We start from the raw sequence: 27,480 nt of genomic DNA on the forward strand, positions 1-27,480 counted from the left end.
CCCTGGCTGGTACCGAGACACAGAGACAGAGGTTTGAAAGAGCGTCTACACACACTGAATGAAAACATCTCTCTTTGTAAGAGAGTTGGAACACAGAAAAAAAGCTGGTTATTGATTTTTAAAAAGAGACGATAAGATCCAACCTTGAGGAGCAGAGCTACAGCATGCAGAGCAGAATAATTAATGGACCTGTCTTATGATGGTCTTTCACTCATGCCGGCACATTGCGCTTAAACAGATAAACTGTGTAACCTCTGTGAAGGGTTTGACAAGCAATTAAGTTGGGGAGATAAACAGCTATCATTCCCCACAGTTCCCACCTTCTCTACTTCACATCTCAGAGTGTTCTTTTCAGCAGGCTGACCCATGGAAATGACTACTGTTGCGTCAGACATGCTTCATGGCTGCCAAGGTAGTTTTGTGTAGGATGCACGCTGATTTGGCAAACTCATCAATGGTGGAACCTGTCTCCTCTCCAGATGCTTGTGTTGAGACGGGGATCAGTGCGTGTCTTCCTTGCCTTCTGTGCATCTGTTAGTGAAAGATAGATCTGGCTGTTTGAAAGCACCTGCCTTTTTAAGTTAAAGCAGAAATCATTCACTGTTCTTCAGCATCACTCTGCCTTCTTAATCCCAGAGGAGAGCAAGCAGTGGAATCTAGGTACTCTTATTTCCTCCCTTGAGCTCTTCTGGAGGCTGTTTGGTGATGTTCCCCTGCCTGTCTTCCTGATTTATAATCTGTTTAAATGTGAACAAGGCCATTAAATGAGGACGAACGTGGGAGAGCTGGTTCCACGGTGATGGTTAGCAATGAATTACTCTGGTGTGCACTCGGAACACTTGGGACGACTTGAGGCGAACCACTCATGGGGCTCCAGATCCAGGCTGGGCATTGATTAACTAAGACTTGTTCTTCCTGTGAAATCACTCGACAGGGATTTTCGGGCACTCATCCGGTCTTATCGAGATAGCTAACATCAAAGCGGAGTGAAGAGGGATTGGTAAAATGGGCCCGCCTTGCCCTTCATTGAAGAGACTTGAAGGAGCAAAAGTTAAATTATAGCGACATGTAAATAATCGACTCTGCTCTTCTTTGGGAGGAATGATGACAACGCCACAGGGGTTAGAGAGATCTCATGTGCTTTTGAACCGCCTACAATTCATTCAAAATGGGAGCAACCGTGGGGCGTCAAAGAAGCTCTCTGGATGTCAATACATTTCTGAGTCAGGAATTCTCTTAATGTTTGGTCACCGTTGAATGGAATTAAAAATGAAGTAGTGATGTCAGGATCATTTTGGTTTGTGCAATACGAGGCTCTGTCAACTGAAGTACAAATATCATCCCTTCTTCTTAACACTACTTAACACCAACAGCATTCCTTCAAACGCCTGTACCCTGTCTGGCTACGAGCCTGTTTAGTTTCTACACATTGCCATCATTTAAGTGACGATGATTTTGGTGGTTGGATAATTCATACTCCACATTGTTCTGTAGCAGGGACAGAACCATATACAAATTTCATGTCACGGTATCATTATCATGGCATTGTTGTAGTCAGATCAGATGTTCAAAAAGTACTTAAATGCACTGAAGATATATAACAGTGATTTGTTTAAGACAACTAGTGATTTGTTTAACACTCTAAGAAAGTTGTGCCTTTGATATTTTTTTTTTCTTTTGAAATGCCTGCTGTATGGTTTGTGTCACTGGTGTCATGGCACACCATTGTCATACGCCACACATTGTTTCAGCAGCAGAGTTGTGGATAATGTTAATGATAAATACGGTTTCGCACTTATTTAAAAGTAAGCAGAAATACTGTCTGGGATTTTACCGTGGTTAATGATTTCAACCACTGACTGCTGAGCAACAACAGTCTTGACACCTTCTGACACCTTGTCACCTTCTGATGCCGTTATGCTGCAGTATAATGTTGGGACTTTGCGCGTCTTCATTATTAAATGACGCTTCAATTTAACATTTTCAAAGCACTTTTTACTACCATTTAGATCCACAAAAATGGACCTTGTAAATTAAAACAGTTTGAAAAATATGTCGGTCCTGCCCTTGGTTGATGATGTCACACTATTTTTTAAACTTCCTCTTCCAGATCAAAAACAGTGTCTCATTGGTAAAAGCTTACAAGGAATAAGCATGTTCAACCCCCTACCTCTCTGTTGCAGGTGATGCACAGTCACATGCATCGCACTAAATCTGCGTCAAGAGGAAACCTGCAAGTATTGGGGGGTTTTCAAGAAAATGAATCTGACACAGAAACGTCAAGATTACTCAAGAGAATAGACTTTAAAGATCAGAAGTAACTGACAGCAACACACATCCCAACATGAAGGACACAACACAACATGAGGCAGCATGGTAGCAGCATGCATTGGTACACACGTAGGTAGGTACATGCATACCGATGATATACTATGTTTCACTGCCCTGACTGACTTTGCATTGCATTGGCTTTTTGTTTGCTCAGAGGACTCCTCTAAACACAGTTAGTGGCTTAATTCCCTTGCTTAGAATGAGATTTGATTCATGCTGAATAAATAAATGCCCCTAGTGGTCACCAAATGAAGGGGATGAAATTGAAAAATACTACAAGTGGCTGTGGACGTTTACCAGGTTGTCAGGGGAGTGAAACATAGTATAGCAGACATTAAATACCCACACATTTGTGGCATGACTGCGAGTGCACGCCTATTTAACTGTAATGCAACCACCAGATTTTTAAAAGATGATGGTGTATGAGGACATTCTGTTCAAAACAATCTTCTAGCCTCACCTCCCTCCCATGGTTCACTGCCCTGGATAAAGAATGACTTTCCCTCCATAAATGGCCAAGGGGGTCGTTTGTGGTGTCCCTTCTACAGGATCACATGATGTTTGAGGGTGCAAATGCCTTCCAGTTGCTTCTTCTCTTTGGAAAGGATTTTGGAGGCATACAAAAGCAGGGCCCCATGCTGTCTTCACTGAAAGGTGGAGAAAATACTTCTCGGAAGCAGGAAAGAAAGAGCTGAAATCCTTAGAAGCTATGTGTCTATTTAGAATGTGTTCTGGAGTCCCTCGGCTGCCTTCATGTTATAAACACCCACAGAGCTCAAATTCTTTCTTTGTCATGGAGTCATAACAGGTGTCTCAGGAAACACTTTTTTTTCTTGCTTAGCATATTTTCCACTTGCATGGAAAGTTTTTTTTTTTCTTTACAAGGAACATTCTGCTCTAGTCGAGCCATTTGCCTTGAGACATGATGTGCAGCATTTCTTTGAAGCAGTAAAGGTTACTTTCACACTACCTCCATGCCAAGTTAAACCAGGTTGTGCAGATTTTTAAACATCTCTTCCAGACATAAGTCGAAAATACTTTTTGCATACCAAGTGCCTGAAATTGTGAGTTAGTCCATCATAGTATTTGGAAGTCACTTGACATGTGTATTTATGAGGTTCTGATTAAAAAAAATAAATAAATAAAAATAAAAAGCACCATAATTTCTATTTGATGAATTCGTATTTCTCCATCAATCTTGTTTTCACATTCTGCTTCATTATTTTAAACAGGAAAAAGAACCCACTCCCACAAAACTAACAAATAAAAGATGTTATGTATTTGAAACATCAGTCATATACAAATTTTTAAACAGACATAGCCAGCTTCTTAAATTAGAAATTATGTGCTACAAATTAGAGCAACCAAAGATGTAGGTGGAGGCTTTGGGGTTTAATGGCTTACACATTAAATTATAAACCAGAAAACATACAGGAATCTACCTTTCTGCCCCAAACAAAACAGGTCATTATGCCTAAAAAACATTGTCTTTCTCGCTCTATTCGATGAGGAATTAAGGATAGAAAGGATGAAATGCACTACCAGAGAGCGGATATAATGAAGATAAAGTTAAAAATGGTGACACTAAAGACACTATGAAGAAATCCTTGGTTGGGACATTGTGATCTGCCTGCGTAGAAATCAATGCTATAGCAAAGAATAATATCAATTCTAAGTCCCGGAAACCATGGAATGTGATAATCTCAGGCTCTTCACAGAGAACCTAAATAACGAGGTGGAACACAATAGAACTTGCTTATTGACTGAGCTCAGCAGATCGACAGGATGCCTAGACCAATTGTGGTGAAGTTCCTGCAGGAAGTATTGATCAAACAGGGATCACATTCGACCATGATGACCCACTAAAGATCTGTAAAGACGGAGAGAGCCAAGTGGCAAAGAGAAAGAAGGCAGGTGGACAAATTTCCTTCCATGCTCATCTAAGAATTATTTTCCAAGATGGTTCTGTGGATACCTACCAAACTTTAGTCGATACATCATTCCCACTGACTCTGGAATCTCTGGAATATAAACGAGAATGAGACGTAATGACTGAGATGTTCAGAAACCTTCTCCAACAACATGTCGCACCACAGACTGTCCAGGAGTTGTCAGATGCTCTGATCCAGGTATGGGATGAGGTCCCTCAGCAAAGTGATGTTGTCTCAGAAGGAGCATGCTCAGGAGTTGTAGGGAGGTCATGCAGGCAGTGGGGTGTGAAAAGATATTGATGCACACAAACATCGCGATTCTTGTTTCTGCAATATTGTATTGATATTTTTGATGAAATATTGCAATACTTGATTGTGAAATCTTGATATTTTAAGTTGTCTATATCAATATTTAACACATAGACACTTGGATATGCTGCTGTTTTTTGGTGACATTTTCTTTTTGCACACTGGAGTTATTTTGTTGTTTAAGTGAGAAATTCAGTCCACTTTTGGAGTGCAAAATTTAACTGAAAGTCTAACTGGACTGATGTTTTAACTATTAACTTGTTTTCATGCACATGATATTATATTATATTATCTGATTTTCCGCTTAAAATGATGGCTGTTATTACAATATATGGCGGAACTTACAGTATCGCAATGTATAGTAGTACCACTCCTGTATCTGGAAACATTGTACTGCAAGATGCCTGTCAATCCACAGCCCCAACAGACAGGTGGGCATACACAGCAATGAGCTTCATTTTGACTCATCTTGAGGAATCTGTAGAGCCTGTGATTTTATGCAAGATTTTGAAACCGCACCGCAGGATTTTGATTTGATATCATTTGATGAGATCAAGGTTTAGTTTAGTGTGGTTGTTCCCCTTGTTCTCTTGAGCAGTTGTATTTTGTGATGACATATTCAACTACATCTATTCTTGTATCTTGTATTCTTGTAATTTTTTGTAACAAGCACATATGGAAAATGTAGTGCAAGTGCTACATGATTTAAAGGCACTGGAGCTTGTTGTGTTGACTCAAAAGGACCATTGGACATTCACAAAATTGCATATTATTTTTAAACATTGGTTATGTATATTCAATGAGGATCAACAAAATACATTGAAGATGCATATTCCTCTCACAAATGCTAAGTCAAGAAAGAATTTGTCTCACCTAGTGGGCCAATTCCTGCAGTGATCAGGTCTTGGTTCAAGGATTACATGAAGGGTATAACTGTAGTTATGACTAGAAGGGATACACAAGCTCGGTTGGCTGACTGACTCTGGCATTCTCTAATGGGAAATGACAGGATAAGTACTTGGAGTTAGCCAGAATGTTGATATTTATTGTAATTGACCGAGTACACGGCTACTTGAGCAGTTTGATTTCCTGGTTGTGTTGCATATTTTTCTACATCCATCCCATAGGGAGATGGTGTGAACTGTATAGTGAGCCTGCTCGCAGTTCCCCAGATACGGTCCAAGTCTTATCGCACCATGTATTCTCACACGCACAGTTTTTTGTCCTTCGTTTTCTTCTAAGTCCCGCATGTCTCCTTCTAAACAGTCACTCAGTTTAGATGTATGCCAAAATTGTTTAGCACTGAATATCTCCTATGGCAGACATAGTATGTGCCAGTGAGAATGTGCCAGTGAATGCAGCCTGCTACTTGTTGCATTTATCGTTGATATAAGCCTCTTTCTCACTTTGACTGACCTTGTGGCTGACTAGCTGCGACCGTAAGTGTTTTCTTTCAAACTGCCTCTTTTAAGCTACAGCTCCCTGTACATTTGTGATATATCCCAGTCTAGGATTATCAGCATGTCTTAGCCCTGCTTTCCACTTTTGCCCAGTTGGTTCACAGTAAATGGATGGAAAATTATACTGGATAATAAGCGTGCAATATGACATACATTCATCTCCAAGATGAGAAAAACAGCAATAATCGAAACAAAAACAAATTATATTTCAATGTAGTGAGAAAGCCATCTTAACTAGGCGCTAGGTACTAGGTAGGTAAAGTCAGTTCATTGAGAAGAAATTTCATCACGACAAACAGATGAAGTGCACTTAATGAAGCATATTTGGCCGCGTGACCAAACAGTGGATCATGTTGTGCAGAAGCTGGTGCTGTACGCCTGCATATCCAGATGAGGAGGAGGCTAGTCGTAGTCTTGGAGCGAAAAGAGACTCCTCTTTGGAAGAGAAACTCTGTCTTCCAGTGAGCTGCTGGTCTTTTTTGGTCTTTTTCTTTTAATCAGGAAGTATACATGACAAGTGTTGTCCAAAGGTACACAAGCTATCTCAAAGTTTTCAATGTCTTTGGGATCAAATATGTATGGTGTACAGATGTGCATGCAATATGTTAAGTCAACGTCATACACATTGATCTTATCTAACTTGTCTTGAGTTGACATGTGTGTTCCCCTCTGTCCAGATTTGAAGAGATCGTCCGGAGGGACAAAGTTGAATACCATGCTGGTGGATCCACCCAGAACTCTGTCAAGATCGCGCAGGTTTGTGTGTCTGTAGCTGCCATCTGCCATTTGGAGGGGGGGGGCACATCCACAAGTGCTGAGTCTCAAAGTCACAGAGATTGACCATTAGCTGTGTTAACCTCATTGGCCTCATTTCCACCCACATATCTCACATCAATTATAGAGAAAGACAAGTAGATGTATTTAACAAGTCATCACTCATTATATCCGACAAATACAGAGCATTTCTCTGGCTGGCAGGCGGATTTGACCATCTTAAATAAAAGTGATGATTGTCCACATCTAAAATGGAAATCTAGATTGAAATAGATTAGCCAAATGAATCGGATTTTCAAATACTACCGGTGCCAAGTTTGTGACACAGTGATTAGCTTCTGATAAGACTGCGCGCTATCAACAAAGAAAAGGCATCGAGCTGGAAAATGATTAGTTTCCAAGGAGAAATGAGAGCAGGAGCTAATTGAAAGGCTGATGTTTGTGAAAGCGTCGAATCTCTGGTGTGTTTTTGTTTGTTTGTGTCAGGCTCACATCCGCATACATGGACTAGCACGCGTTTGTTGCGTGTGCGTGCGTGCGTGCGTGTGTGTGTGTGTTTTAGTGTGGATTTAGGACAAGATGGATTCAGAAACATAAAAAGAAAAAGCAGGCAGACCCTCAGGCTGTCACGAGTAAACATCCACTGAAAAGAGCTGCATTCCACCATCCAAACACTCTTTAATTATCAAGATCAGAAGCTGTTGCATCATTTTAGTCACTGGCACACATTTACTGCACTCTTAGTTTCATGCTTTTTGTTCTGTGTACATGTCTATCTCTCTCTCTATCTATCTCTCTATCTATCTCTCTATCTATCTCTCTATCTATCTATCTATCTATCTGTCTATCTCTCTCTCTCTCTCTCTCTCTCTCTATATATATATATATATATATATATATATATATATATATATATATATATATATATATATACACAAACGTGTGTGTGTGTGTGTTTTTAAATTGCTGGGCAAAAGTATTCATGTTGACGGGCCTATAGTGTATATACATATGTTGACCTTTTCATTTAGAATTTGGGTATTCACCACCTTGTCTTGGTCATACGCTTGGCACTTAATTGGAGCCATGGAAAATGCCCTGAGTAGTTCCTGAAGCACTGTGATCCACTGTAGCTCTGACATTATACTGCATACTTCAGAACAGTTGGACACCATTTTTTGTGAACATCACAATTCCAAATAAGTGTGCCGCTACTGCAGAGAGCTTTAAAATTGTTTTCAGTGCCGCCAACACCAGCATTGATTGGGGATCTTTGGTCTTAGCCACCAGCCATGACTAAGTGCTGTGTGGATGTAAGTTCTTATGTTTGAGAACTGTCATCCAAAATGATAGAATCAAAAAAGTGAGTTATTGACAGAGTAGAATCTCTTGCAGTCCTGGATGCTAAATATATGCTAAAGCTGAATAGAAACTTGAAAGGTGCATTTAAAACAAGTGGTTACTTTTTGATGGGCACAAAAACATTGGGAAGCTACTTAGTGTCAGCGGGAGGCTGAGCCATCTTTTGTTGTTCATCTGCATGATGGCAGCAGAATACCACTCAGAGGTCGAGGAGGTGATGATGATGACGACGCCTTCTATGGAGGTGTTTAAGTGTCCCAACATCTGTTGATACTGCAGACACAACTGTTCCCTTTTCACTCTTGCTGATACAGAGCGGCAGTTATAGTGAAGGAGAAGCTTCATGGGACAGGAATGAGGCTGGCGTGGTTTAGAGACAGTATCTGTGAACTGAGGAAGGAGCAGAGTTAGAAGAGTCGGTGCTGAAGATGCTCGCGTATTTTTATGATTGTGACGAGGGAAGGCAAGATTAGAAACAAGTTCAGAAAGGTTTGGAGACAAAGTTAGGGAGGCCAGACACGTTTGGAGGAATGTTTATCAACTCATCTCTTCTTGCAAGGAGTGTAAGGAAGTCACTGATAAAATAATGTGTGAAATTCTGAAAATTGCAGTGGTCACGATGTATAGAGAGGCTATAGAAGCAATTTCATTGTCACATACAGTTGTATAAAACAGGGAAACATGATTCTAATTCTAATTTAATTGGGATATCATTAGATACAAATTTTAATCTTAATCGCACTACAGCTGTGGTAACTCATGATAAATGGCATTGTGTATCTTTTACGACCCAAGCTTTCCTTGAAATTGAAATTTGTGACAGAAATTACTTGGGAGTAATAATGAAAGTTGTTTTTGCAAAGACAAATGACCTTGTTTGTGGACAATAATTATTCACAATGCTGTTGTCAATAATAATTCTATTCCATGTGTCCATTCCTTCCTTCTTTTTCCACAGTGGAATGAATTTACATTTAGAACAAACACTAAACGTGTGAGTTATTTGCCTTTAATTGCAAGTAAATTCACCTCTAGTGTGATTCATTGAAATGATTATTATTATGATCATTTTTATCTATTGACAGCCCTCGTATTTACACCCTGTGGCATGATTTTGTGCCTCATCAAATTTCTTCTGTAACAATACATTTTCAGACCGCAATATACTTGTACTTTCTTTCCTACATTTCAATTTCTTGAGCGAGTTCTTCTTTATGAAGCATGTATAATGTATAATTGGCTCCCAGATTATCACATAGTGGCACCTGCAGTATAGGGAAACTTCAAAAACAGCCATATTGTGGAAGCTGAACCTTCGTATAAAACTGATACGCAATGCAGCTCTGAATCCACATCAAAGCGTCAGGAGGCTAAATGAGATGCTCAATCCAGGTCAGCACTGTTGCTGCTGGAGATGAGAGAGAATCACTGCACATGCTGGGAAAACCCAGAGAGAGGAAGGATCAGTGCCCTGCAAGTCCAACTTCTACGTTCCTCTAAACCCAACAGCTGCGTCGGAGACAGCAATAGGTTAAACACTGCTAGCTGGCCTCAGTTAGGATTTCTGCTCTATTAGGGAAAAACTAAACCTACGGCTTTAAGAAAACCCACTATTGATGTTAATTGGATTGAGTCAAATGAGTATTGACTGAGCAGAAGCTCAAAGGGATAAGTATTGTTACCACAGAACACGGGTTAATTTTTCAATATTGGTCCATTCCTACCTTCTAAGATTTTCCTGCTGAGGTTTGCCGTGGAATCGATCATGTAGAAAGCGGTTTGATTTTGTCTGAAATCTACATTATCTGTCATGAATTGATTTTAAGTCCAGTATTGAGCAGCTTTTCCTGATGTTTGACTGTTTGTTGTGCATTGTAAAGTCAAGTTTTCATGTTTTTACAGTTTTCTTTTCACCTCAGTAAACGGTGGGGAAAATTTAAGACCATTACAAAAATCCGAAATCCTTGCACGGTGTGAGCCAGCACGTAGAGCCAACCATGTCAACCATTGTCATCCACTCTCTTCGATCCTAGGAAAGTTGTTCAGCCTCTGGCAGCACAGTGCCAGCAGCGCGTAGATCTTTGAAGGTTGTGCCGAGCTATTGAGTGCGTGGCGCATCTTCGGCCTTCATGAACCCCATGCAAGTGGGTCAAAGTCTAGGATGGCCTGAGTCGGATGCTCAGCAGTTCGGCGCTGGACATGCCCTTGCCATCGGACACGATGCTTTGTGGCCACGGCTCATGCAGTCCAGTTTTTTTCACGCAACTCGGCATTGGTAACATATTGACACCAATGGATTTCTTCAATCCCTTGCAGGGCCAGAATGTCGATTCCGTCGAATGGCGTTGCCAAAGTCTCTCAGAACCATACAGCAAGACAGGGACTACAGGGGCATCTTAGACACAGCTCTCTGTGCATCTGTAGAGAGGTTTTTGTTTCTGAAGCTGAAGTCGTTTGAGTGACACCATGACCCCTGCAGCAAGCACGATGTGATGCGATTGAACGTGGAACATTCCCAACAACCACTTCCAGATCACATCCATATCCCTGTCCATACTATTCTGCAACATATTCACATACGCTGAAAACACATTTGCAAACTTAGGAAAACATTAGTTTACTAAAGAAGTTTGTAAATTTGTTCCAAGAGTTTGTAAATGTGTTTTGCCCTTTTAAGCCACCGTAGTTGAGAGTCTCTTGTACTACGGTCATTCCCACTCAAATGGCCAGGTGCCGTGCTTGGTTTTGGTTTCATGCAGCGCGGAGCTGCAGGCCATGCTGGGATTTCACATTTGCACTCACAGTAAAATGCAAATAACGTCAACACATCATGTTTTATTATGAAATTTGCTCAAATTAATTTCTTTTCAGCTTGTTCCTCTCCACTCCAACTAGGAGTGGTGCTGCAGGTAGCTCTGCAAGAAATAGAATCCTTTTCGATTTGAAGCTGTGCAGCAGCTGTGAAGTAGTGCAGGCAACGACTGGTAAACACGCTGTTTCAATACATTTTGTGGTTCCATAATTGGTCATTTTTGCCTTTTTACGTTAAGCATGACCAGTGTTATCCCACAATATGGAAAGATGGTTCATACTTAAACACTAGTATCTATCAGTATCGGTCCATACACAAAGCACAGGAATCTGTATCTTTATTGGGAACATAAAAGTCTGATTGGGGCATTCCTACTTAACTTTATGAGGTATGTTAACATTAGAATCGGATACATCAACACTGTTCAATTTCCAAGAGCTTTATACTGTTTTATTAGGAATTTTCATTGTTTTTTTCCTCAAAGAAAACCGGTAGAAAAGTACCTTCAAGCAAATCACTTAAAAAGCTTTTCCAGCATTGGACCATTTTTATCCTTTTCCTTGGCTAGAAAACAAGATGTCTAAAATAACTTGAATCAAAAGTGTAACAAGTATCAATATAACTATTTCACGGCGAGAAATATCTTTGACCTCGTTATGACTGATTTTAAAGTGATTGAATCACACAGAACGTACAGCATATGGCATCCATTTTACATTATTTTAAATGATATACTGACACAGTTTTAGTTTGTAGGTCTCGCAGTGTATAGTCAGAATCAAACAGAATCGAGGAACAACAATCAGAACTGGCTGGCAGTTGATAATTCACTCATGAAGTACACAAAATAAGTCCAGAAACAGAAAATACACGTGATGGTTGTGGTAAAATATGAAGTCAAAAAGTGAGGAAATAACAACAAACATAAAAAAATAACATACAAGTTTACAGTAGGATCGCACACACACAACTGAGATAACAGCACGTCATGGAACAGAACTGACTCACTGATAATTTATCTATTAATGTTGAGAATCAAGGAAGCAAACACAAAGAAGAGAACCGACAGAAAGAAAGTGCAATGACAATCTGGGACACACCTCAGGGAGAGCAAGGGCATTCACAGGTGTGCTGATTGTGGGGTGTATCAGGTATTTGCCATTCGCAGGACTCAAACTCTCCGTAAGACTGGTGGGAAAACACAGGAAGTGACGAGTATAAAGCCAAAATAAAAGCTGAACAAGACAGCAAAGTTGACATCAGCTGCTGAGACTTCATTGTAGGTTCAACAGACAAACAGGCCTTGCACAACAGTGCCATTTTCATCACTTTCGCAAAGTGATGCTTCCTGTTGTGGTAATAGTGACCTGGGTTTTAAGGCTGGTGTTTAATTCAATAATGTTGTGTCTTTGAAGTGGAAGACTGTATGCAATCAATATCAAGCTGATGCCATGCTGTAGTGTCACGTCATTGCATTTTACTGCATTGGTAAGTTTTGTTTCAGAATAGATTAACTGATTGATGCCACAAACGATATAATGACGCACATGACAAAAAATGTTGACCGTATACTTAATATGTTTCAATCAGTCAGTTCACCATGTTGTTTCATAATCGGCAATCACTGGTGGCTTGCAGGTTATTGGGTTCACTCCCACATTTGTAGGGCTCTGCCAGTCCTTCTGACATGAAGGGTTCCCGACTGGATGTTGCTGGGCTGTAGGGTAACAGAAACCAGCCCCCGGTCCTCCACTCACGTCGTCTTGCACATCAAAGACCTCTGGCTCAAATGGGTCGAGGTAGGAAGCGCCCTGCATTCAAGACAGTCATTTACTAAGTTTAAAGGAAACGTTTTGCCAAGTTTTACTGCTCAGATTTAAAATTTGCTACCACTCAGCACATGTGCTGTTTATCACAGGTGACAGAATGTGCGGGGGGAGTCGGTTCACTGAGGGGCTATATCAAGGAACACAGTCAATTCATTTAGACAGAACATCAAAGTCCTCCAACAGCTCCTCCGGGCCCACAGATTGAAGTCTGAGCAGAGACAGGCACATAGGGAGTTATTGCTCCTGTCAGGGAAAGAGATCCGACCCCAGCGCGGCGTGCAAATCAACATTCTCATTACACTCCTATCACCTTTATTGACGTTTTATTTCTTTGCAGTGTGAGCCGATCAAATGGCTTTGCTCGAGGTGAGAGCATATAAATGTTAGGATAAGGTATGTTGCCTTCACTTCATTCCTGTTTATGGGATGTTCTCAGTCCTCAACACCGGGCTGCTCATATCTTCATTCATCTTGGGCAAGCAAAAGAGCTGCTGAGCAGTCTGCCAGCCCTGTTATGGTGCTGATGCCTGTTTAGCATTTGCTCAGACCAGGGGAAGAGTGGAATGGGGCTAAATGGGGTGCAGGTTTGGATGTTGGTCCTGAGCTTTTAATTGAAACTGCATGTGGACTCACACAGTGTGATGTTCCTTGATAAAAAACAATGAAAAGTTCCAGAGCAGTACTTGCCAGGACTTGGCGTGGTTAATACTCATCAGTTTGGATTTTGCCAGGGCAAAGTAATACAGAGTTTGATGTCTCATTGAGTTATTTCTCAGGAAAGAATATTTCCATGACCTAATCCTGTTAGATAAATAAACCTCTCTTCTCCAAGCTGAACGGCACGATGGAGAAATTCCTTGGTCTGGTACCACTTAGAGCGAGGTGATATGTGTGGTCAAACTCTGTCTATAGACTAGTAATAGATGGTTTTATGTGCTGGAAGAAAGCACAACCAACCTCAGATTTGTTTTAGCATCTGGTGCTTACAATTGGAGGTTTTTAAGTTTGTATTCTCTACCACATTATAGCTTGACTCACTACTCACCCCTGCTTGCTCTTTTAGGTTCAAATAGAAGTACAAGATTAAACACTTGACCTACTGATTCATTTAGTGATGCCATTTTCACTTTGAAAAAATATTGAATATTAAGCAAAACCTAAAATAAACCTAAAATGACATCCAAAAATTAAACTGCAGCATGGGTGTTTATGAATGAATAATGAATTTGTCGTTGTGATCAAGCGCTGTTCAAAGCTACTGAAGTTTCATCTTGTAGCCAAGTTAAAAAAACGTTCAAAGAACAGTATGAATCAATCTGTTATTGCACACATTTCAGAGAGGCTCACAGAGCTGGATACGTTTGTCACATGAAGGATCATGAACAAACTTTCCACATGCTTTCACGCATGCTGCTTACACCTAACACAACAGCACAGAATGGTATAATTCAAACTGTACCATCAGCTTTCCATGTTGAGAAGTTCATGGCACTTTGTGCGAGTGAAAACTCTGGTGCCACATAAATATACAACGGTATTTCTATTTCACACGTTTAGTCACATATTCACTTGTGAAATAACAGATATTATATCAAAGGTGTCAACAATATTCACTAACAAATTGTTGAACTTGCTATATTTCACAAGCCAGCTCTCATCCTCTTCCTCAGCTCACAAGCTGTAGTCCTTTTTACATTACTCTTCTGTCCTCATTGCTGCTAGATTTTTATCTTTCTTTCTAAATTTTAAATCTGTAACCGTCGTCACCATCAGCAACATTTTCTTAAAGTAGCCTCACGATTGGCAACTCATGCACTGATGAAGAAAAAAGTGGGTTTGCTGTGATGGCAGATTTTTTTTGGATGCTTCTTCTCTCTTGGGCATTTATTTGACCATTAATAAACTTTTGAATTATTTATTGGTAAGCAGTGGTTATGAAGAAAAATGAAGCAATAAACCAACACATGGGTGCATTTATCATTTATTTTATATTACTCATTTTCAGTAGCCTGTTACAGTAACTACCATGGAGGGTCCCAGTCATTGAAGATTAAAACCCAAACAAGCCATTGTGTATTTAACATAAGAACATTGTAGTGAGTCTGTGAATTGAGATATTCACGTTTCTACTATCATGTCTTTTCATCTTGATCAGCCAGGTGTGTTTTCGTGCCAGTTATTCAGCCACATTCCCTCAAGTTTGGCAGGTGTGTACATTTTAATGTTGTGTTTAATAGTGTTATATTGTATATATGCTGCTTTTCAATCATCATTACGGGTGAACACCAAGGTGCTGATTTATTTGGGTCCATTGTGAATGTGCACATTCTCTGCTAAAGCGTCACGTATCGACTATCGTCAGCTGACTTTTAATATCAAGCTCATGCAGAAGTCAGCTTTCTGTGTTGCATGTCGACACTTTGGCACTCAACTGTCAAATATAGCTCCTGCCGCAATGTAATGAGTGAGGGCGTCATCAGACTATAAAACAAAGTAGGTGCTTGGCTTATTGAGTTAGCCATGGGATGGCACTTCTTCAGATCGCCCTCTTTAATTAAACGTTCACATCACTTGGGGTATGTAGAACCTGGTGATCATGAGCTTGACTCACAGTGTGTTCCCTTTGACCCGACCTGGGTGAAGGTGGATGAAGACAAATGTAGATATCTGGTCTTGAGGGCCTTCGTGATTGGCAACATGGCTAATATCTGGTTTGTTATTTGTTTCAAGCACCACTGTAGCATCACGTCACACATGTTACTTCTTGACATTCTGTGATGCTGTTTGACCGTCTTCAACTCTGAGGAGTAGTTTGTTTCTTTCCTTTGTGTTATACCCAGTCCAGTTGTAGTCAAGCTAAACAACAACATGCAAGCTTGGTTGGTTGGTTGGTTGACCACATTATCCAGGCAGTGTAGTCCAACGTGGGGTATATAGGACCTCATGTGATCATGAGCTTGACTCACAGGGCACATAAGATACCATATATGAATCACATAGCGTCGTACTTGGCAGCTGTTGTCATAGTTGGTGACCTTCCTCCGACATGGTTCTGGATTAAAGTGGCAAGTTTCTGAATAAAATGAACTATTCAGAGGTGAGTCTGATTTCTTTGTATTGCAAGGGTGATGTGATGCTGTCGTGGTATACCGTTCTGGGCTGTGGGAAAAATGATAATCACAATTATTTTTATTAATATCATAATCATGATTATTCAACAATTTAAGATTTTGCTCTCATTGAACTTTCAAACTTTATTGAACAATGAACTAGAATACGACAATATTTTGAGCTGAGCAGTCTATGGTGGGGACGCAAAGATTTTTCTGTGCTTCTCATGTTGTAAGCTGTGATTTCACATAAGTTAAAGATACATTTCAATGATTTTGCCATTTCTTTTTACATCTTTGTCTGTCATATAATTGTTACTGTGACATGTTTTTGCCATGGTAATTGTGAAGCGAAAATCTGTATCTGTCCTAATAGTATAGAGATGTATAGAGTGTGTATGTGTTACCATGCCACGGACATGATGTTTGACATGCCTCCACAATTTTGGCATAAAGTCTTCCTCCCAAGACTATAGAGCAACTCTATCTCGGGAGCATGAATTCATTCTCAGGCTGAATGATCACTGTGATAAAGGCTGGCTAGGCGATCATACAAGGCTTCGTCGTCTCAAGGATTTGTTTGCGGCCCATGGCCAGCCCCAAGGTGCCTCCTTCCTGTGTGTACTCAAATTTGGCATTCACACAGAAAACGGTTTGATTTAATTTTCCACTCAGATGCTCAAGATTGGGGTTGCCTAGTGCAGGGGTTCTTAACCTTTTTGATCTCGGGGCCCACCTTTCCCCTGAACAACTGGGTCCAGGGCCCATTCAAGAAATAGAACAGATTCATTACTCTTGATTTCATTTGTGATCAATAACCATTTTTAATCTATTTACGCGTAAACAAAGCGAAACCTTGTCAAATGGCATGTGATCGTCGCAAAGATATTTATTTGTCATTGAATAGTCCAACCAGCAGCAGAACCAGGCTCAAGTCATTTTCATAAAATTTACTAAAGAATGGAAAGGAAAAAATAGCCTGAAAATAAAGATAATAAATACCTGTCTAAATATCATAAAATAAAAATAATATATTTGATTTTTTACTCCAAAGAACATATACGTAAAGTGTAAATAAAAGTATTGCCATTCAAAACCGCTTCAACACATGCTTTCATGAACAGTTTTTACTGTTGGGGGTGCATCACTCTCCTAATCATTTTTTCTTTTCAACTGCTTCTCCATATTTGTTAACTATCACAAATTTGCAGCTGTCAAGTCAATACAATGACACACTACTGCCACCATATGTGTCAAGTATATTCTAACTGAACGGCTCGCAAGCCCAACCATGGGCTCCGGCCCTAAGCTTAAGAATCACTGGGCTAGTGAGAATTCATAAACTGCTGCTTAGGTGAAGTTCATTTTCAGTCAAATGTGAGACCCGATTTCAGGAACGAAATAAGTTGATGGCTGCACATGAGTATGGACTGCTAATAGTGTTGGTTGACAGTGAAGCTCAGGAGACAAACTTGATGTGAGTCATCTGGGCTCAGTCTCTGGCAGAGGAATGAAATTCAATGCCTTGCATGACATTACCTTGCTTTTAGTCCGCGGTACTACGTTTGCTTGGCTCTTTCACAACTGGCCCAGACCAGCTATCCATCTAGATCTATGTCTGGCAGCCTGGTTGACGCTTTTAGCAAAGTTTTAAGCAGTTTTATCTCCACTAAGCTATTGGGAATAGTGCAGGTTGTAATCCTTGCAGAAAATGTGAAAACTGTTCAAAACTGTTTGTTTTGGATTCGACCAAAACAGAAGTGCAAGTCAATCGCCAGCTGACCTGCAGATTGGACATGAGCAGAGGTTTTGTTCAATCTATATTTTTAATGAGTTGAGCAAGATTTTGGTTTGTACAGTCCCTCTGCTTCATAAACTGTATAGCCTTATTCAGATCCGTCAGCCATCATCTGATACACGATCAGATTGACAAGTACTGTAAATACTTGACTGAAATTCACTTCATTGGTTCCTGGTTGAATGACCAAGATAAGAGAACCAAAGTGTGTGCCATGGTCTGGTTAGTGGATCAGTCTTCATTCTCTAATCAGTGTGACATAGTCTGGATGGATTTAACTAGTTTACTCTATCTGATCCATCTGATTGAAGAGTGTCAAAATGGGAAATACAAGGTCCATTTTTTCCCATGATTTTCTTCTGTTGGTTGTGACTTGCTTTTGATCGACAGCTTCTTCACCCTTCATTTTAATGACGTGATAAAAATACTGAGAACACCTCCGCAGTCACAGCCCTTATCGAAGCGTTCTATTAACTAGACATCTGCTCCAAGCTGTCTTATCCTTTTTAGAGACACATTTGCACCTTTTATATGACTGTACTTTCTGGATCATTTTCACTGTGTATATAATTTTGTACTGCTGCCACAACTCGCAGTGGTCAAAAATGGTTTTGTTTTGTTTGTTTAGGTAATTAAAATGCTGTTTCTGTTGCAGCACCAGCACACATTGAATACGCAAAACTGACTAAAACAGTCATGTACTCAGTCTCATAAAAACCATTTGAATTTACGTCATCAGACTAACACTAGCACTTGTTTGTGATTTGGTCTCTGCTCACCTTCAAACCATGTGTCAGGTCTGGGCTTTTGAAGCTGGGTGATTTTGGTTGTTTTTTTTGTTTTTTGACTTTTTAATATTTTATTTATTTACCCTATTATCGAAAATGCAACTTGTATTGGTGACTCAAGTGTTTACATCATCGATGAGAAGCCAATACAATTTTGTGACTGTTCTGATGGTAATACACTTTTCCAGAAAACAATCATTCGCCCACAGAACATGAAGTGCCTGAGTTCTTTTGGCCATATTTTTGCCCCTATAAATTCTCCCTTAATGGTGTAATCCACCGTGTGTTCAAGGTTTTATTTGTAGAATTTCACAGTCCCACCCCACTCAGACGTGATGTTTCCCCTGAAACATGCACCAGTCTGAAAGACCATTTTAGAAAAAACTCATCTGCCACTTAAATATGACCGTTTATGACGACTGAGAGCCGTCCCAGACTGACTTCCACATCCATTTTGTAGGCATATTGAAGTAACTGCGCAGTAAAAATCTTTCATCCAACTCTTTTGAATTCCAGTCAGATGGCAGAATGATGCCCCTTTCTCACATTTCCCCACTGAATATCTGTGGCAGGAGTATTTATTTGGCACATTCTCAGCGTGCTCCCACTCTTAGCAGTTGATGTGTTGCATAGCAACTGAGGAAAAACAGCTTTAAATATTTTGGTTTAAAAGGTTTTTGAGAAAATAAAGAACAGCCTGCAATTACTGTTCATTTCTCCTAAGTTCATAAGTTTAAGATGCTGCACTGTTGTGCCAAGCAACTAATGAAATACCAAGTTAGGCTTTGTGTTTTTCCTACTATCCTTTGGATATTCCATCCCTCTGTGGCAATTCAACCGCTCATCTGTGCGTCTCAAGCAGTTATGTTTATCAAATCAACAGTGGCAGCTGTCTGTACCTTTCCTAATTTGCAATAGTTTAGAACCAAAGCTCGCAGCAGTTTCCACAGTGCAGCCTGCCTCATTTTTTTTCCAAGCCAACCGAGTATATCTGTGACAGGATGGAAAATGTGTAGGTGAGTGCAAATTTAAAGTGATGTACCTCGGGAGAACGGATGGGGATGGGGGCACATGCGGAGCGAGAGGAGGCTGGATGACGCACAGCAGGTGACAGACAGACACTAATAGTAATGGCTCTTATCAGTGCCTCGCTCGCTCCCTCTTTTCACATGGGTTCTGACATCCTCCTCCTACTCCACCCTCTCCATCTAGCAGGTGGTGCTGTGAGCTCGCTGGCTCATGCAGCTCGCTCAGACGGAAAGAGCCTGCCAAACACCGGTCCCCTCACATATAAATTGCATCATTAACATCGTCTGGATTATTCCAGGCTCTCCCACCAGGTTTATGGCAGCTCCTGCTCAACTTAACTATTTGAAGACATTCAGGTTGGTAAAGTGAGCTGAACTTGGGTCTGCATGAAAATGGGTCCCTTGTTTTCCTCAAAGTTTTCAAACAAATCTCATTTTTCCTTACTGCAGAGTAGTCAAGTTTCTCCAGTCGTGACACATAGCCAACAGTCAAATATCATTGTGTCAACCGCATCAAATGTCATATATCACCATTATTTTCAGAATAAGTTCATAGGTTGTTTATTAATTTTTCGAATAATTGATTAATCTGATTTAATAAATGACTATTAAAAGCATCAATTTCCAACCTTGTATTCAAAATCCGAACTGAATGCTAACCAATCTGTTAATTCTCCTTGAACATCTTTGTGCGGTTACAAGTAATAATTGAAGAAAACAATGAGCAAATGGACTAATACAAAGAACATATTCTTTTTTTTCCCTGCATCTTCTAATCTTTCTGCTCATACATCCAAGGAGATGTGTGCCTCAACATTTGTGCAGTGGCCTTGTGTGCGAATGACTTAAATACTAATCTGTGATGACATTGTGACAGGGATGGCTGTTCCGTGTATCCGCCTCGCCCACACAAATCTTCATGCTGCATTCTGAGTTAGAACTAGTGTGATATTTGCTTGTTGGGGATGTGTAGAACATAAATGCCTATTTAAAAGTGATATCGACTGTGTATGAGAATAGCTGCTGGAGCTCAAATGGCTCTGCATGGAGTTTGTATGGAAGGTGTATGTTCTTCCTGTGTGTGCGGGCCACTATGGTGTCCTCCCACAGACCAAAGATCACTTGGGCAATTGGACACTTGAAAATTGCCCGTAGGTGTGTGTGTGCCCTGTGATGGACTGGTGACCTGTCCAGGGTGTATTACTGCCTCTCGCCCAGTGACTGCTGGGAGAGGCTCCAGCACTGCCCGCAACACTGAACAGGTTGTAAAGTGTAAAGTTAACAGATGATGTATGTACTTTGAGGACTTGGCATGAAAATACTCATGGTCAATATTTGGGATGTGGTAATGGTAATCAGAGACTTAATATACATTGGAAAAGAATGTGTTTTGATCCACCAGCTAAACAGTCAACTGAGGTAGCAGTAGTATTATCAGTGTTGAATAGTAGTATCAAATATTGAAGGACCATTTTTAACCACAGTTCTTAGCCTGTCAGTGTCAGACTGACTCAAAGGTCGAGTGACGACATGCAGTGATATGCTTGCGTGTCACGTTGTGATTTGTTTTTTATATATATATACACAATAAAAAACACCTCTTACCTTTAGAGCTGATCCATTGTCTCTTATGGTGAACATGTAGCATAGAAACTGTACTCTCTGATACCCTCTCCGTTCTTTATTTTAGATAGTCTTTGGCTCATTGAACCACAGACAAGGCTTTTAATCCCAGTTAACATCAGCCAGTGGGGTCGGAGGGAGCTTCCTTTGCAGCTCAGTTGGCAATTAACATGTAATTACTGTTGGAGGTCGGGGTTAAGCTCCAAGTTAAAGGTTGGAGCAGCAAACACTTTCTATGATCCTCTAACTCCATTATCCTCTCTTGCTGTTACAAGGTTTTACCTCATGGGTAGAATACATTACATAAAGCCCCTTGGCAATTACTACTCACTGAATATCCTCACGGTGTATCAGCCATGATTAATCTGGTGCCCCCTCTGCCCTAGTCCACAGGCCACGCTTTGCTTACCGTGCATTTTTTACCCAACAATTGATTAAAAGCGCCAACCTTTCCATTTTTACCGGCAACAAGGGAGAGTCAGAAGAGCAAGGGGGAGCAAAATGTAATACAGTAATAAGAGATACTCCAACAAGGCACAAAATAAAAGAGGTGGGATCAGAGTGGCTATTAGGAGTGGGGTGGGGGAAGGAGGGGTGCCAAGCAGAGTTGAATAAAGGCACATTTATTTTTGTGCTTTGGCCTGTTACAGCCTCAGGAAATGGCTCAGTCTCTTGATCGGGTGCAAATCCTATTAACTTACAGTGCTTTTACTCGGGGTAATGGGCTCCACCTTTAGACTTGGGAGAGCACTTTCCCCCACGACATGCTGATACGCTGTCTGACGGGCTCGGCACTGAGAAGTACAACGCTTTGGCAGGGACTAATCAAGTTAAACAATTTACTTGGCTGGAGAAACATGAAGTGAGGATGTTGATATCCTGCAAGCTTATTCAACAGGTCCCTTCACACGTCCCTAACCCAATACTGCAGGATCAGCACACTGATTTAGTTCAAGATGTGGTTATCAGACCCTCTGAGAATTGTAAAGTGATCCGTGGGCAGATTTTGCTTTCTCAGGAGGCATCAGCTCTGTGCTACGACCACTCTGAAGTTTGGCCACAGTGGGCTCCTGGTCTGCTTGTATCCACCCTGAAATGCCCCGTACAGAACAGCATTATGAGTAGAAAGATCCAGTCACTTTTAATTGCAAACGTGGGCTTCCTCTGGTTTATTATTTTCCGTCATAAATTTGATCATTCAGAAATGGCTTTCGCTCGTTTTTAGCTGGTGCCAAACTGTAATTATCCCACTGCAAGAAGATCTGGAGAAGTGGGAGCGCTCTATCACAGCGTAACTGCTCCAATTAAGAGACTGCACTAGATTGAAAAAGCACCTTTGTGGGTGGCATCAGACTCATGGTGAAGTGCAGCTAGTTGCTCTTTTCCTCACACAGCCCCCAAATGTTTCTGTGAGCTGCCGACTGAAGAACTCACCCTCAAAGCCTAATCTGAACCTGCCCCTACCGTGATCAAGTGTGATTCCACTGATGGATTACTTCAGTCTGGACTTGGTCATAAATCTATCCATGAATCCATGCTCTGCAGCATCTTCTTCTCCTGTCACTGTTAGCCCTTGTGCCTGCTGTCACCCAGCTGTCTCATGTCTGCAGAGTTACAGTTTGCACCCGTCACATCCAATTTGTGGCAGTGATTGGTCGTGCACCATGGGACTTGCAGTTTCTTTGAACTCTTGACTGTGCTCTTGTTGATGTTCTGGTTTTCAGATCAGAAAAGAAGATTCATCCACTTTCTTGTGCCTCCAGATCTGACAAAGGTCTGATGTTAATCACTTTTTCAGTGAGTAGAGAATGCCTGTCCCACAACTGTAATTAAAATGAGAGCTTCATCTATAGTTTGTCACCGTTCTAGTCTCCTCTTGAAAGTTTACCTGTGTGCTCAGTCATCAGTGGCTTTCCATAACAAACCTTCTTAGTTATTGCTCTCTCTCACACGGGGGAATAATGGTACATTACCTATGTGCGTCAAACAATTGATTTGACTCAGGAAGCGAGAATATCTGTTGCTGCTACCTTGAGTTGAATTACTTGACTGCTGTCGTACAGTGAATTCTGACTTTGCTTGACTCCGACTTGCTATTCATGACTTGGCTTGGACTTGCATGCAATAACTTCATTGTCATTCATTGTCATTGTCGTGTTGGTACAGAAGCAGCTCTCAGACTCTTCAGTAAGTGAGTCAGGGAAGACAGCCCAGTGCATCATGGGAGTACAACTAGAAGAATTGCCTCAGATGGTTAATATGCTGCCGACCTTGTTGTTTCTCCTCACCAGGAGTTTCATAAACACATTCTATGCACATTTGTGTGCAATGCCAGTCACATTTGTTATTCTATTGTGATCTTAAAGCACTCTTCTCCTGTGATAATAGTACTATAACTACTTAGTAAATTGTGTTTTCTGGATTTTAATAATGGGGATCGAGTTGTATGTTGACAAAAGTTTATTTTTGGTTTCTTTTTGCTTTCTTAATTTGTTAGTTGTCACGAGTCAAGGACGTGGAGCGGGACCCAAGTGCAAGTGGTGAAAGTCACAGTGAGGCAGGAGTGAGTCAAAAACAAATATTTTAATAATTAAGCAACAAAATCACAACTGAAAGCGTCACCGAACCGGGAGAAACAAAAGCAAAGACTGAATGTCCAAACGGAGTAACCAAAACTAGCAGACTTCCATAAACATGAGTGAAAAGTCCAAACAGAAAGCGTCACCGAACCGGGAGAAACAAACTAAGTCAAATCTGGAAACGGAGAAACGATAAGCACAATGAACAGAGATAGTGACAAAAGAAACCAGGAAACACGCGTAAACAGGAAGAAACAGAACGCTAACGCAGGCACCAGGGTTTAAGACAAAGAAATCCAAAATAAGCTAGCTAGCGTACAGAACGAGAGAACGAACAAGGAGAGCCACGAGAACCAGGAGTTACCACAGGGAACAAAGGAGAGCGTCATCACAGGGAAACAATGGGAGTCGAACACAGGAACTACAGGACACGATCACAGGGAGCAAAAGGAGACGATCTGGTACACGGCGCTGGAGTCCAGGTGTTTTTGTACATGGGTGATCAGGGGTTGATTGGCTCCAGCTGTGTGCCAAAGAAACAGGAAGAACATGACAAAACAAGAGCAGAATCATGACATTAGTGAGGCAGTGAGTCAATGGATGGATGTTCTTCCTACTCTGTGGTGTCCAACAAGCCGAGTTGATTCAGCGAATACTGACAAGGCTCCAGCACATGTTCTCCAGCATGTGAAGCGATAACCTTGTTTGGATTAACATCTCTTTAGGAATTTAGATAATATGTCTAATTATAATTGTAAAATAGCGCAGCAAGATTTGTGAGAATGATACAGGATTCTCTGTGGAGAGTTTCGCCCTGCTTGTCTTCACAGATGAATTCATGGCTGATTAGATGATCTGATTGAAGTTCTATTGAAAGGTCCTACATGTCTCTGTGTGACTGAAGCTGTGAAGTGGAGACGTATCAGTCTTGCTCAGCTCTCAAGAGAACATGTCTATTCTTGACAACAAAGTGTCCCGAGGTTCATTAAATGTATTGAATTGACCAAGAAGCTATTATCATTTGTTAATTAAATGCTCAAAGATACAAAACTGCACTCACATGGTACGTGGTACTTCAGTCTTGAGAGCAGCAGCGATGTGGTACAATGATAGAGTTGTATTGTTTTTCATCATTTTCTCTCCATTTGTTATTACAATTAAGAAACATGACAAGATTGAAGGTGTTGAGTCAGAAATAAATGTGTACTGAAGTCTACAATGTATAAAAGGTATTCTAACACAGTGGATCATCAACTGGCGACCCTCGGGTGCTATAAGTTATTTGAGGCGCGTGAACTGTTTTCCCCTTAGCTCTATTGATGATTGTTCCCCTGTCATGATGATTTTACGTGAGGGTTTTCAATCGCTGTAATTCAAGAAGAAAACCAGGTCTTCATGGTCACTTCTCTCAAAAGCAGTATTATGATAGTTTTCAACACTTCAGCACTGGCTTCCCAGTTTGTGTGTGTAAAATAGTATTTATTTTGATACTGTATGGGCCAGTGTGATTCATGGATGTTGTTCCTCTGACACATGTAATGGACTGTCTTGATACTGTGGTAACTGTGATCAAGTGATGTCCATGTTCACAAAGAGCTGAAGTTTTTTGTTCTTTGGGAAGAGAGTATGGCCATTACTTCCAATTGACATTGTTGCATTGTTGTCTGAAGAGTGAAAGCAAATAGGGATAGGAAATCTAATTATTTATTTTTAGCTTTGCTTCAATCTAGTTTGTGACCTCACACTTAATTTCATGTTGTATTTTAGTTTCAGTTTATCTGGTGCGGATAGATGAAATGGATGTACTTCTCACTGTGTTTTTATAAAGCTTGCATTCCATTAGTCCTACACCAAAACCGTCAGTAGCACCTTTTTCCAGCCCCTGGTCACCTCACTGCCAATACTCCAACATGAGTGAGCATGAGATTTTCTGAAAAGAAAATATAAACCTGGAATGTCTGTGTTTGGAAAATGGCCACCACAGATGAGTTAATGATGGCTCCTTGTAGCATAATTGTCTCATTATTCTCGGCAGATGGGGCACTACTTTAACTAGGGCACATTGTGCTACCTCTCCAGACTCTTCACAAAAAAAGGCAAACCAGTGTGACAGACTCTTCAGAAGTGAGTGGGAGGGAGAGCGACAGAAAGAAAGTAGAGAGGAGGCGGTGGAGGAGGAGGGGGGGGTTTGTCAATGAGCGTTCCTCCACTCGATATGTTACCACAGAAACAAATGTATGGTGTAAACATTGTGTGGATCACAGCTCCTGGGAGGTGAATCACTGCAGTGTAATGAGGTTGGTTTACATGCTGCTTCTCAGCTTCCCACCACAGCTCACTCAATACTTAAACCCTCTAATTAAAGAGAGTCGGCCACTTGATAATTGATCACATCACTTGCCTCGGCCGCTGCCGTATGGCTTCATGCGGCTGTTTATCTCAGGTAAGTTATCTATGTATATACATGCCCCTGTGAATATGATAATACCAGTGGTAATAAGGCTGATTCGTCACATCACTGGTATTTTCTGACTCGCTGTATTGGCACTAATTCGTAACTGAATTGCTCAACTCCATAAGGGGTAAATTCATCCACTATTTTTTTTAACTTGTGCTCTGATGTGAAGTCAATATCTTTTTATTGATTTGAGATAAAGATCACTGAGGTCCGTCACAGAGTGTAGAAGCCTGCAGATGGGAAGTGACAGGGCTGACAATCGAGCTGCTTCAAGATCTCTGCGCTATAGATTTTCACTGACTCTGTGTTGCAACAGATAATTGCTGAGTTTCTTAAAGTGATTCATGGAATATATCAGTAGGACAGCGTCGAGGAGGACAGAGTCTAGTAATAGAAACATAGATGAGAGGAGGACCAGACCATGGTGTCGTTGGCAAACAGTTGCATGTATTTGTGGTAAATGGCCCTGTTCTCAATCCCCGGAATCCACTGGTGGAGCAAACAGAGCAGGTGTGGTGGAGCCCAGGATTTATGTTGCAAATCCCCTTGGTGGAGCTGCTGTTTGCCAAAAATGGATCACGCTGCTCAACCCTACCGAATTTCAGTATAAATAAATGTTAATGATGCTTGTCAAAATCTGGTTGTCTGAACATGTAGCAACAGTCAGATGGCAGACACCGGTAACTTGAATTAAGCAACGTTTTGGAGTGAAGAGTTTGAAAACTGTACCCAGTCGAAGAAACAAGGGTGACTGCAGTAGGCGTTGCAGAGCAAGTTCAAAATTTTAGGTAATTAATATTCCGAAGAAGAATATCTTAGAGTGAGACAGAAAGTGAGGGCATCACTGCTGTTCCTGTGTGTAATATTTAGTTCATTATATATATATATATATATAACTGAATATTAAAAAGAAAAGTCTGTGAAGGTATTTGTTAATTTGTAAAAAGTGAATTAACACTTTTTATAAATTTATATATATATATATATATATATATATATATATATATATATATATATATAATGAACTGAATATTAAAAAGAAAAGTCTGTGAAGGTATTTGTTAATTTGTAAAAAGTGAATTAACACTTTTTATAAATTTATATATATATATATATATATATATATATATATATATATATATATATATATATATATATATATATAATGAACTGAATATTAAAAAGAAAAGTCTGTGAAGGTATAAGGTACAATTTTTATAAATTTATATATATATAAATTATATATATATATATATATATATATATATATCTATATAATGAACTGAAT

The 27,480-nt window shown here is 40.4% G+C and overlaps 1 protein-coding gene across 4 annotated transcripts in view; it reads left to right on the top strand.

Moving 5' to 3' along the window:
- The window catches only part of adkb (adenosine kinase b), a 142,647-nt gene that overhangs the window by 12,749 nt on the left and 102,418 nt on the right, over positions 1-27,480 (top strand). For all 4 annotated transcript variants that reach the window (XM_053864531.1, XM_053864534.1, XM_053864532.1 and 1 more), the window contains one exon: positions 6,709-6,787. In XM_053864531.1, the coding sequence (XP_053720506.1) occupies positions 6,709-6,787 (79 nt within the window). The remainder of the gene's footprint in view (positions 1-6,708; positions 6,788-27,480) is intronic.

Source organism: Synchiropus splendidus, chromosome 5, assembly GCF_027744825.2.
Source record: "Synchiropus splendidus isolate RoL2022-P1 chromosome 5, RoL_Sspl_1.0, whole genome shotgun sequence".
Taxonomy (NCBI): domain Eukaryota; kingdom Metazoa; phylum Chordata; class Actinopteri; order Syngnathiformes; family Callionymidae; genus Synchiropus; species Synchiropus splendidus.